Raw genomic sequence first — 13,268 nt, 5'->3', positions numbered from 1 at the left:
ACACACACACACACACATCTTGCCAGAGCGGGCCAGTGCAGTGCAGCGGCGGTAATTGGACTGGGGTTGCTATGGAAACAAGGGAAACGGTTGCCCGTCGGTCGGAGCAGTGCCCTGGGAGCATCAGACCTGCCTCCATTACCCAAACACCCGCATCTCTCTCTCTCCCTCTCCCTCCCTTCTGCTCTCTCTCTCCCCCTCTCCACTCCTCCCTGTTCATCTCCCTCTCTCTCTCTCTTCTCCCTCTCTCCTTCCCCCCCCTCTCTCTCTCCTTCCCCCCCCCTCTCTCCTTTCTCCATCCTCCTCCCTCTCCCTCTCCCTAGCATCTACCACAACTTCCACCCTCTGACATGCGAGGCAGAAACAGGCAGAAACAGGCAGAAACAGGCAGAAAGCACAAAGTGCTCCTGTATCAATAAGAGAGAGATTGAAAGTGTGTGAGCCGGTGAGGTGGTTTGGATAGGTGTGTCAATGTGTGTATGCACAAAAGCCTGTGTGTGTGTGTGTGTGTGTGTGTGTTTGTGTGTGTGTGTGCGACTGTGAGTGTGCATGCTGTACGTGCCTCTGTGTGTGTGTGTGTGTGTGTGTGTGTGTGTGTGTGTGTGTGCGCGCATGGAGGATGGGGGATGCTCAGCCAGCTGTAAAGAAATCAATTAGTGTTGTAGAATGTGCAGTGTAAAACGAACACAATGCCGTCAGCCGGGGGGGGGGGGGGGCACAGAATGAAGGTGAAGGTAGGACTGGCCTTGTCATAAAAGAGTGGAAAAAGGAGGAGCATAACACACTTAACAGACCTGAGGATGCTTAGAAGAATAGGAGGATTGTGCCTTTTGTAACCCAACATTGAGGTTTGGAACTGGTTGACATACATTTTCCAAAAGCAACATTGTGTCTTATTTTGTCATGAGAGTAAACACAGGAAAGCATAACATCATAACCCTGTCTATGCAAGTGGGCGACCTCATATTCATGCTAGACACAACTAATTAATTACCTACCCACACATCCAGTCGATGACATTTGTGCCTGTGCTGCTACAGCATGTGAACACAGCAGTCACTTGGATTAGCCGTTAGCGCTCCCAGCTCTCTACTCTGCAGACTGTAGGTCTGTCTGTTTATTCAGGAGAATGTCAGAAACAGCTTTGAAATTAATTTCTAAGAACAGACGCACATGCATGCTTCTTATGAGAGACAGCAGACCCATGATACGCGACTGTATACCCAGAGAGGTCTCTTCATGCGACTGTATACCCAGAGAGGTCTCTTCACGCGACTGTATACCCAGAGAGGTCTCTTCACGCGACTGTATACCCAGAGAGGTCTCTTCACGCGACGATAGCACGATGACATCCATACAAATGAATGATTTAATCAGCGAATCGTAATAATAAGAAAAAGGCAATGAGCAGTCCACGTCATTGCATCAGGTTTCCATTTTCTGAACATTTCATTCAGATCAAATTGATCCTGTGCCATCGTAGAGGACGTTCCTTCTGAGACACTGAAAGGCCAGTGTTGGGGAGCAGTTCCACCACATGAAGCTCAACTATTAGTTTCAATAGATTCAAATCTTACTGGTGTTTTCAGTAGTGAACTACTTTTTTGCCATGTAGCAGTGCAGTAAGCGACTGTCACTACTCACTTCACCCCCCCCCCCCCACAAAAACAAAACATGAAATAGGAATTTAAATATTATTCCAGACCTTGAACTTCAAATATCCCGACTATTTATTCCCTCACTGCTTCCCGTCTCCCTACTTTGAAACATCTGTTTTATCTTTCTCAGCATTTCAGTTTCTGTCTTACTGACTCGTCATCTCTCAGTAACTGACTGTCATATGTTGAACAAACAGTTTTGATGTAGTGATTTTTTTTGTTTTCAAATTGCTTTAGTTTGACGAACTATATTTCTCTCAAGGGTAAATGTAGTTCAACCTCTTCCTTAGTAAAGTAATTGGTAATTTAGTTACTCCGATTTTCAGAGTAGCTTCCCCAACACTGAGAAAGCAATATTTCAATCAAATGACACAGGATCACTGGTACTTTATATCTGTTATACAGTACAGTATGACTTTGAATTATTGATATTCACATATTCAGTCTGTACTTGCTTCTTCTAAATGAAAAGACAGGTAAAATCTGAAAGGGTAACAGAATTGACACACAACACAACACCGGATCCTGTTGATCTGCAGTTGATGTTCTTGGACAGGGGTGCCCAATACGTCGATTACGATCGACTGGTCGATCGCGAGAGTAGTGCGGGTCGATCGCGTGACATTAAAAAAATCACGTGGTATTAGGACGTGTTTTTCTTTTTTTTTCGACGGACATTTGTGCTTCAGCGGTACGAGGCAATTGAGCCAGTGTGAGTGCGCCACTTGATTGACGTACAATGCGGCCAGTCTGAGATCGCTTCTCTTCTACGGGTCATTCGCATGTATATATTTCGCAATATATATTTAGCATTGTTTAATGTAGGTAGATCATTTTGACCTGGTCATTTTTGAAAGTAGCTCGCAAGCCGAAAAAGTGTGGGCACCCCTCTTCTTGGAGATCAGTACCAGTGACTAAAACGTTGAATGATTTGAGGTGAAAGTGCTGCATGTAAATCCAACAGAGGCCATGAGAGACATGTGTTCTGACTGTATGCCTGTTCTGACTGTATGCCTGTTCTGACTGTATGCCACAACATTAACACCTCATGCAGCACGGCTGAGACCATGAGAGAGACATTCTGAGCACCAGGCGGTGACACATGCTTATCTGTTGTCTGAGTGACTGTGAGCCCGTGTGTGGTGCTGGAGTCACATGACTGATCCAGCCCGTCCCTCGGTACCAGGCCGGCGCTGGGCTCTAATTGAATCACTGAGCAGTCTTGAATCTCCGCCCACACGAACAACAGAGGAGAGAAGGATGAGGATTTTCTAGAGGGAAAATTAGGTGATTAGATATTAACATATTAACATTCCTGGCCCAGAGGTGTGTGTTTGTTGTTGTGTGTGTGTGTCTGTGTGTGTGTGTGTGTGTGTGTGTGTGTGTGTGTGTGTATATATATGTGTGTGTGTGTGTGTGTGTGTGTGTGTGTGTGTGTGTCTGATAGAACCCCCACAGATGAAACTGCTGTTAAACATGGATCTGCTAAGCGTGCTAGAGATGATTAGCACTGGTGTTTATGACTCTGTCACCAACCTTGTCTCATTAATAAAACATTTCCACTGCCTTCCCACCGACTGCAGCTCTGCTCAGCCGCCACACAGTGTAGATAAGACACACTTTCACATTGAGAAAGACAATGTTATGGTTATATTATTTCTGATTGTGAAATCCAAGATCAACATTAAAAAGGTAAAGACAAAAGATAAGACAAGTGGCCGCGCTACTCTGTCACGGCTTTTCACTGTCCTGGCGCCCCGCTGGTGGAATGAGCTTCCCACTACTGTCAGGACTGCAGTCACTTCCGATCCATAGATTGAAAACCCATCTCTTCAGGCTACATCTTAACAGTCCCTCCTAAAGACCGCTTCACCCTCACTACCCCCCCTATACTAACCCCAACCCTAGAGACCTCTTCATCCCCGCTACCAAGCCAAGTACAAGTTCTCTCCTGCTAATAAAATAATAAAAAAAATTTTTTTTAAATAAAAATGTGCCTACTGGCATTACGACTGCCTATGGCCCCTGGTGTGAGCATTGATTACTTTGTCTTATGATGACTGTTGGATAGATGATTCACTTACTTAAACAAATGTATTGTTGTAAGTCGCTTTAGTCTGCTAAATGCCATAAATGTAATGTAAATGTAAGACAAAAAGCCAATCAAAAGTGAAGTACACCTCTCAGTCCAGCCAGGTCAATACTTTCTACCAGAATTTAAGACTGAATCTTGATAATGCAGACTGTACCTTTAATGCTTCAGCTCTTGTATATACAGGTCACCCATTGCCAAGAGGGTAGAGATACTAGCTAGAGCATCTGTGAAGCTATTCAGGTCACCAGGTCATAGGGCCAGCCTCAGGGGCCAACAGACAGGCGCCTCACCTGGGGCCCACAACACCAGCACTGGTCTTGAATTAACACTTGTATGGCTTTGTCAAGTTTTATTAGATAATAGATGATTCACACTTACACATTTCTGACTTCATAAAACATTACCACTTATATGTTTTTTAAGAAAATCTATAAACATATTTATAAAGATATTTCACACAAGATGGCAAAAACATTGCAAACGTAGGCCTATTGATTTTATTCAAATCAATAGCTAAGTCCACAGCTAGTCTTTTTTTGTAGACTAGTGCTGAAACAGACTGACGTCCAGGCTGACAAAACCTCAAAAGATCAATGTTTTCACTGCTACAAGCAAGGCAATGCTAACCAACCCCATATACACTCCACCTCTGAAGCTCCCTCAGAGCAGATGCAACCCCAGCATAAGCATCTCTATGTACACTACCCACATAAATAAAAACAGCAAGCACAGTCCTGGCAAAGGTAGCGAGGACACCACGAATGCTGAATTAGCTCTTATTCCCAATTACAATGTCACCTTCACACCATAAAGTATATTTCCTAATTAATATGTGATGTATATGAGGTGCTAAGAATATTGCCCCTGCGGAACAGAATACCCAGGGGGTGATGAAGCAAGTGTGACCGAGATGAGATGGTGAACTCGCTCCTCAAGTTCAAATACCCCCACCCCCGTGCTGTCAGATTGCTAGCTTTTCCATAGCGTAGCTGATTAACATCGCGTATTCGAGGAGAAGGTCACGTGTGATGGAAAGCCAGAGGTCACAAGTTCGAGGCTCGGTCAGAGCAACTTCAGTTGCGGGGCTACTGCTTGTAGCAACTGTTTAATAGGCCTGCAAGGCTTTCATGAGATGCCCTGCTAATGTTTACTGAAGTTGGCCAACACACTTAGTTCACACAAATTACAAAATTATGGACACTGCATCTACTGAGCTGAGTATACTTTGAGTATATGGTATTGCGTAAATACTGCAATATAGGTTTGACTGAATGGCCAGCACATCTGATTTACTGTATACTGTACGTCTATGGCTACATCAGACGGTGTAGCAACAAAGCACCCAGGCAATGACTGAATCAAGATTAGCGGGTTGAAAATGTGTTATTATTATCATCCAGATTGTCGGTCTGTAAATGAAGCCGGGGTATAAATAAGCAGCTAGACCAGCGGAGGACTTTGATGTGTTTTTCATGTCAGACAACAGGGATGAAGAATTAAATTGAAAAGCCTCGGGGTGTGCGCCGACTCCCCTCCTCCCTCAATCTCTCCTCAAAGAGGCACGCCTCGAGGAAACTCATCTAAGCAGACGTTGAGAAATCGATTTCCATGTCTACGCATCTTAATCAAGCCTGTGTGCATGTGGAGATGTATATAGGCGGGACCGTCATTATAACTTTCATCCGGTATGCAGCCCCAGCTTGCGATGCCATTATCATAATTGTAATTACAGCCATGTTGCTCTGCTGCCCACTTCTCAGAGAACACATCACCCACCACACACCAGTCACAACACATGTCCAAAACAAACCACAATAGAAGTCACTTTGCTTTCAATAAAGAAAGAAAGGCAAGAGAGATTAAAAGAATTTGACTGATCTGTGTATATACAAGAAAGAAAGAAATAGCCCTCACTAACATCAGAAGCTGAGAAGTGCTCTAACCACCAACTGCTCTCTCCGCAGTCACACACAGACCTTGTTGAAGTCTTCACTGGTGGCCCTCATTTCCTTCCAGGTCTTGTTGAGCAGCTGGATGCAGATGCAGAAGAACTCCTCGAAGGAGCGTTCGTTGGTGAAGAACATGGGGTGGAAGTCATGGCAGTTCTCACTGGCTGTGGACAGAGGAGAAGAGGAGGGGTGAACCTGATGTCGGATGGTACACTGGACAGTAAATCAATCAGTTAGGAGGCATCTTCTTCCTCAACTGAGCAGTTCCAAGCCCTGAGGAACCGATCCCCACTAGACTCCTACACACACAGAATGTGCAGATCATGGTTTATACATGGGACTGAGTTAATTCATTTACGGTTTTCCTCTGATCAGTGTTTACTGCAGAAGGCTGCCTTCTATTCAGAAGTAAGTGAGCCAGGCTTCGGCTGCGACTGTGGCCTCTAACCTACCTTTAGACCACTGACTAACGCCTTACTACAGAAACCAACATCCCACACAACCATTTTAAACAAACACATCGAATGGAAAGTTCTCAATGAGCAAAACTTCAGCACACACTACGGGTCTCTCTGGTTGTAAACGGTTTTCCATGCACTTATCATCGAGACAAGAGTTCTTCCTTCTACTGAATGAGACACGGTGAAGCCCTGCTGATCAAAAAACGTCATGTGTAGATGAAAGGAAAAGGCTCCCTCATTCTCCACGAAGCACTTTTTCAATCTAGGTCTTTCCCCGAGAGGCCATGATGATTTGACATTATTACAGAAGTAGCAGCAAATAAGTGTTCATTGGGTTATAGGATTCATCATAAACCCCCTACTGAGAACGAAATCTAGTCTCTCATTGCATCCACATGCCTCTGTGATACTGCAATCTAAAACCCCTTTTAACAACAACAACAACAAAAAAAACTCCCTTATTATAACCGCTGATGCTGTACCATTTGATTCAGCGAGGATGTTTTCACTTTCTGAAGCTAACCGTAGCAGTGTCCCTCTTTGCTTGCACTTTGCGGCTAACGAAGCTGCAGAAACACCATCGCGGCAGAGCTTCTTTGAAAGATTCCTCCCACAGCAAATACCCCAGAGTGGAATGATGACAGGGCTGCTCTGCATTCATTTGAACTACACACTCTTCTCTTCTGTCTTTGGGAGCCATTTGGAGCTGCCTCCAGATGAACGGCTCTGAGCTGAGAGCCCGTTTACGGAGTCTCCAGGCATCGCAGGAGGGGTGCCCGCCCTCCTCTACTGGGGCCACGCAATTGCATCAGCTCGGCAGAAAATGGAAACTTCACCGCATAATGAATGATGCCTGCAGGGGCGCCCGGGCCAGGGCCTTGATTTGAAGCGATGTGGATGTCGTCGCCCCGGGGAAGGGAAGATTGAGCACTGCCAGGGCCATCAGTCAGTCAGTCAGTCGGTCGGTCAGCCAGTCAGAGAGCTAACAGGAGAGGCAGAACATGCACTGACTGGCTGCTTACTCGACAGGTCCACTGCCCTGAGGGACAGAGCTTGGGAGGGAGGGAGGGAGGGAGGGAAAAAACCTGACTCAATCTGGCTGTTTCCTTCATTTGGCAGGGTGGGTGGAGGGTTAAGGATGATTGTGGTTCTCTGGGGTGTTTATTGATGGGGTGGGCTGGGCCTGAGGTATCCGGGTTGAAGGGGAATTAAATGTCAGCCTGGCTTTGGTGTTTCACTTTCAGACTGGGACAGGTTTTGCTGGGCTGCAGCAGATCGTCAAGTCTTGGAGCTCTACCTTGTAATTCATTCCTTGGTAGTAAAACCTCCATCAGGTCTGACAGCTGTGGGCATTCTGTGCTAACATTCTCTAACATGATGTCGGAACGTCACCATAACCTGACCTTCCCTTCTTCACGCTAACGTTCTGCACTGTATAATTCATACCCCAAGACTACACTGTAGGGTAACTTTTCAGTTATAGACTTGCTTGTACAAATTTAAAACTCTGAATATTTAATCTGACAAACACAATTCTCCCATGACAAACAAATTATTAAAGAGGCTGAAATCTGGGCCATGCTTGACTAGCGGAGACAAAGCAATGTCCAAATTCGGAGATATTGAATGTCTGGGACACTGCTGGAGTGACAAGTGATAATGGCCATGAGATTGTTAAGTGGTTATGAGTTTTGATACCACATTGTGAATGTACCCTGGAACTGCCCGTCTTTCTACCAGATAAACAGATAGAGCATGCTCCTCTTTTCACCGGCCCAAATTCAATAGGGCTGAACATGACCTTAATCTGGTAAAGCTACAGCCTCATCTGACCCCTCCTGACCCTGTGTATATGTGTGTGTGTGTGTGTGTGTGTGTGTGTGTGTGTGTGTGTGAGCATGTGCATGTGCATGTGTGTGTGTAAAACTATAATTCCCTCGGGGAGGTTTGAATCACACAGCGATGTGAGACCATACAAAGGCTCTTTAAAGTTCAAACTGCCATAAATCTCATAATGCTCAGGTTGAGAATTCAGGTCTTTTCAACCTCCAATATCAAGAGCCATAAGAAAGAACATGACTCACTTTTCGCCAGAGATCTTAAGACCTGAATTAGCTCCTCAAGTTACCGCCTCGGCTCAACTGGCTTACACAGTGTTGTTGTGTGCAGGCGACGTGGGTTCGATACCGGTCAGTCACAGATGTACGTGTGTGTATGGTTTCTTCCAATCCTGCACTAAGACAACACATACTGTACACATACACACACATACACACACACACACATGCACATACACACACATGCACAAATGCAACTCACAAAATCAACTAATTTGATCCCTCAAACTCTTCCACGATCTTGGGGTAAACCATTGCATCATAGTGTGGTTATATCACAGGATGACATCACTGGTGAGTGGACGGTAGGACACAACTCCCAGAGGAGTTCCGGGCAGTCTGAGTGAGTCATGGAGGGGGGGTGGGGGAGGGGGGGTGGGGGGGGTTACACCATCTGGCCCCCACGCTCCTTCAAGCCATCTGATAGGGCTGGCGACAGCAGGCCAGCCTCTCTGTAGACTAGTCTCACATGGTCAGATCTGGTGCAAATAGCTCCAACACATTCAATGGACTGACTGGGCCACACATACTATACTACAGAGGAACATGAAGGTATAAGTTACCAACGTGAGCTGTGTTTGTCCTACTAGGCCATATGCCCGTCAAAATGAGACCATCGATACCTCCGAGAGGTCTTCGTAACGGGGGTGTAGAGGGAGTCTCTCATGGAAGTGTGCACAAGCATTGTCGGTCATCTTAAAAAAAGACATCCAAAGTTGCACTCCTTATTAGGAGCCTTGTAATGTAAGGACATACTACAGTCATCATCTAAAGAGATCTCCAACCCAATCCCTCTCTCTGAAACAGCCATTTGACGATACAATATCTACAGTAATGAGATACTAATAAGAAAAACATATTGTAGGTTCTCTTAATTAAAAAACATTAGGGGCGAAATACATGAATCACATGCTCCAATGAGACATGAAGGGAATCAATGGACAATTCTGGAACCTATGCTGAGTTCCGTCATCACAAGGATGTGAGTGGGTGGGCTGTGCCTGGGGGCGGTCAAAGTTCACTGTCATCTCTGGGATCTTAATGAGTGACAGCCTGATGAACCACCGATCACTGTCTGCCAGACTCAATCCAATATGAAGGCTTGGAACAGTGACGTCTGGCCACTGCTAATTTGAGCTCAAAACTGGCTGCTGCACAGATGCGTCCCGGGAAGGGAGAGGTGACTAAGCGTGGTGTGTATGTGTGTGTGTGTGTGTGTGTGTGTGCGCGCGTGTGTGTGGGAGAGCGAAAGAGTGTGAGCAAGAGTGAGCAAACGAGAGTGAGTGAGTGTGTGTGCGCGCGTGTGTGTGTGTGTGTGTGTGTGTGACCTTCCTGACATCTGTCATGGCCTAGTGAGATGAATGTGTGTGGAGGGAGACGGAAAGGACAAATAAGCAAAACAAGAGGGAGAGTCACCTTGGAGGCCTGTGGCATGACAAACATGACAAATACACACTGAAAGGTGTCATCCTCACTCCAATTACCGCGCCAGCATGCCTGGACATCCACCTGTGACAAGGGGAAAGCTAGGGGTGTGTGTGTGTGTGTGTGTGTGTGTGTGTGTGGGTGTGTGGGTGTGTGGGTGTGTGGGTGTGTGTGTCCAGAACACAGTGTCAGCAACACCTTTCAGTAGCAGTCATTGTCCACTGCACAACAGGATGCTAAGACAGCATGCATGGTCAGAGACCCGAGCCACGGTTCAACAACATTAACATGTTCAAAGCTGTGCGGTCCAGAGCTCATCATTTAACAGAGATTTAACATCATTTAACAGAGATTTAACATCATTTAACAGAGATTTAACAGAGATTTAACATGAACTTCTCAGTCAGTGCAGAGGCGCCTACAACAATAGTCGAGAAGGAGAGAGGCCAAACGGACAGGGAAAACTACCACAGCCGGCAGGTAGAACAAATAAGGTAAGACAAACAAAAAGCTGGCAAAAACAACAAGCCAGACCACAGCTGAGGGTTCAGACAGCTGCTCTACCTACACACACACACAACATCTATTCTGGCTATATCAGACAGTTGGTCCCATCTATTCACACAACATCTATTCTGGCTATATCAGACAGTTGGTCCCATCTATTCACACAACATCTATTCTGGCTATATCAGACAGTTGGTCCCCATCTATTCACACAACATCTATTCTGGCTATATCAGACAGCTGTCTTATCTATTCACACAATATCTATTCTAGCTATATCAGACAGCTGTCTTATCTATTCACATGAATCCATCCCAACATCAGACGGCTCGGCTACAGACGAAGACCGAAATAGAATCTTCCAGGGGAAAACGTTTGACAGTTCTGACCAAAAAAAAAAACACTCAGAACTTCAGTCATTATGCAAACAACAGACATTGACTGAATTCCAACCAGACAGCTTTCCCTAATACAGAAACGTAGAAGAAACACATAATTCTTCTCATGCAAAAACAAACACTTCTTTTCCTCACCCAACAGTTATCTCCAATACTGATACTGTGTGTATGCAGAATTCAAACCATACCGGGTAAAAAAAAATCACACATCTATCCTACTGACAACAGCTCTCGCTAAGACAACAAACAAACCATGATCCTTCTGTCTCATAAACAAACTACTCATCTATTCTCCCTCCAAAGTCGTACCAATCCCCTCATTACGACACATCTCCATAATGCATTTTGACGGTGTGTTTTGTTAAGCGTGTGGAGTGAGCAACAGGCAGAATGAGATGTTTGAGCTAAGCTAAGCTAAGCTAAGCCTGCTCTGTTTCATTTGATTTTATACTTGATTTTACTGCATTAGCCACCAGAAGGAAACTACCCCATGCTTGTGCATGTGCTCGCTGTCGACCGAGATGAACGGATGTCTTGAGCAACAAGGTCTTAACAGCGTGAGGTGGCATCCTGTTTCTGCACTCCTCTGTGACCACCTGGACTCGGACCCCAAGTCGTCTGCGTGCTACGAGACTGTGTTAGCCGGTTGAGCTGAAGCCTAAGACATGGGACTACACGATTGTCTCAGGGGTGGGAATTTAATTCTCCTCAGGCGTAAATCTCCGTCGGCAACCGTGTCTCTCCTTATCCGAAGGCGTAATTGCTTCTCTGTGTGAGTGAGCCCACTAAGGCTAAAAACAGAGGAATGGTAGCAGCCCTTCTCAATACTTGATGTGTGTGCTTTCACCCACACGCCTGAGAGACACAGCAGTTACAATCTAATCACTTCTTAATGTTTTCCATGTTTTTAAAGTGCAACTCAAACCCTCTCAGAAACCTAAAATCCTCTGGTCTCTGATGTTTCACTGAACAAACAGGCTTCGCTGGTTAATCATACATTCGGGTAAAGTAGAACAAGCTTCTAAAAGCAACAAACTGTGCCCCTTAACCCCATCTCAACGTGTGTGTGTTGAGGATGAAGCTCTCCCTCACACAGAATCCCTACAGAGACGGCTGCTGCATCCCTATGGCACTTCTCTGACCAGTCCAAACACATCACAGCATAGCCATCTCACAGCATGGCATCTCTCAGAAGGGTGCCTGCCACCCCCTGTGAGTGTGTGTCTTTGTGTGTCTGTGTGTCTGTGTGTGTGTGTGTGTGTGTGTGTGTGTGTGTGTGTGTGTGTGCGCGTGCCTGTGCCTACGCTTGTGCCTACGCCTGTGTCTGTGTGAGAGTGAATGTGATTGTGTGTGTGTGTGTGTGTATGAGCGTGTGTGTGTGTGTGTGTGTGTGTGGGCACAGCGGGCACCTCAGGAATGTCATCACAGAGGGTCTCGTTCCTGTAAATGAGTTTGGATGGCTCAGAGTCCCCTGCTGAGTTCAGATCAACACATACAGAAGACAGGAGGCTCAGGGAGAACAGTGACCACAACAACAACAACAACAACATAGGCAACAGCTTATGACATCACTCAGCTCAGCTCCAAACACTCAGACATACAGTGACGTTCAGGATAGAGTGGTATAAGAATGTATTTGTTAGAACGTGTTCATAGCTATCCCTCTGTAACACTGGACCTCAATGGGACCAAGACCTGAACAAGACCTGGCCATCACTGGTGTCCCATATGACAAACTACGCTAATGTGAACCACCTTCAGAGTCTCCTAAAAGAGCAGAGAGATCTTATTTCTCCTATCTGGATGTTTCATAACCCTTCTGACCGAGTGTTGATAGTTGTCAGATTGGATACTGAGGCGTGAACAAGGCCATCATAACACTGTGACTCTGGAGCCTGCACAGTCCTGCCTCTCTGAACAGCCATTCCTCTCAGTACCTGATGGTGCCTGTGTGTGTGTGTGAGCGTGTGTGTGTGTGTGTGTGTGTGTGTGTGTGTGCTTGTGTGTGTGCTTGTGTGTGTGTGTGTGTGTGTGTGTGTGTGTGTGTGTGCGTGTCCAGTCCTGCACATCTCAGCTACCGATCCATCTACTCTCCATCTGAAGGTGACTTACACCTGTGTGTGTGAACGGGAGTGTGCGTGTGTGTGTGTGTGTGTGTGTGTGTGTGTGTGTGTGTGTGCGTGTACGTGTGAGAGACAGTACCTCCATCCATTGTCCAACTGAAGGTGATGAAACACCATAAATAACTAAGTGGGACATTTCTCACCACACTCTGCCATTCTAAACAATAAACTACTAAATCAAATCAACGTCACGTGAGCCTGCTTTAACAGAGGGGCCCCGAGTGTCATGGCATGGCGCCTGACGGATTGAGATTCCATTAGGCCAGTTCTGGGGACACATGCAGGGAAGATAAATCCTTCAGGATTGGCTGTGCGCCGGAAAGGAGGGAACACAGGGACACCTGGATGGGGACATGAATAATGTAGCAGAAGGCCGCTGTGACAGCCAGGTTGCCCCCAACAAGCCCTCCCACTCCGCAATCTGAATTATATATATATATATATATATATATATAAAAGCAGGGAAATGTCACAAAAAAAAAATATAATAATAAAAAAAAAAAAGCAGGGAAATGTCAAAACAATATCTATGTGT

At 45.8% G+C, this 13,268-nt stretch overlaps 1 protein-coding gene across 2 annotated transcripts in view; it reads right to left on the bottom strand.

Moving 5' to 3' along the window:
* elmo1 (engulfment and cell motility 1 (ced-12 homolog, C. elegans)) overlaps positions 1 to 13,268 on the bottom strand; it is a 63,365-nt gene that overhangs the window by 22,196 nt on the left and 27,901 nt on the right. For both annotated transcript variants that reach the window (XM_083680867.1, XM_083680868.1), the window contains one exon: positions 5,730 to 5,866. In XM_083680867.1, the coding sequence (XP_083536993.1) occupies positions 5,730 to 5,866 (137 nt within the window). The remainder of the gene's footprint in view (positions 1 to 5,729; positions 5,867 to 13,268) is intronic.

Source organism: Argentina silus (assembly GCF_951799395.1).
Source record: "Argentina silus genome assembly, chromosome: 11".
In the NCBI taxonomy this organism is placed as follows: Eukaryota; Metazoa; Chordata; class Actinopteri; order Argentiniformes; family Argentinidae; genus Argentina; species Argentina silus.
Note: the sequence above shows the minus strand (reverse complement) of the source record. Positions and strands in the feature narration are given on the sequence as shown.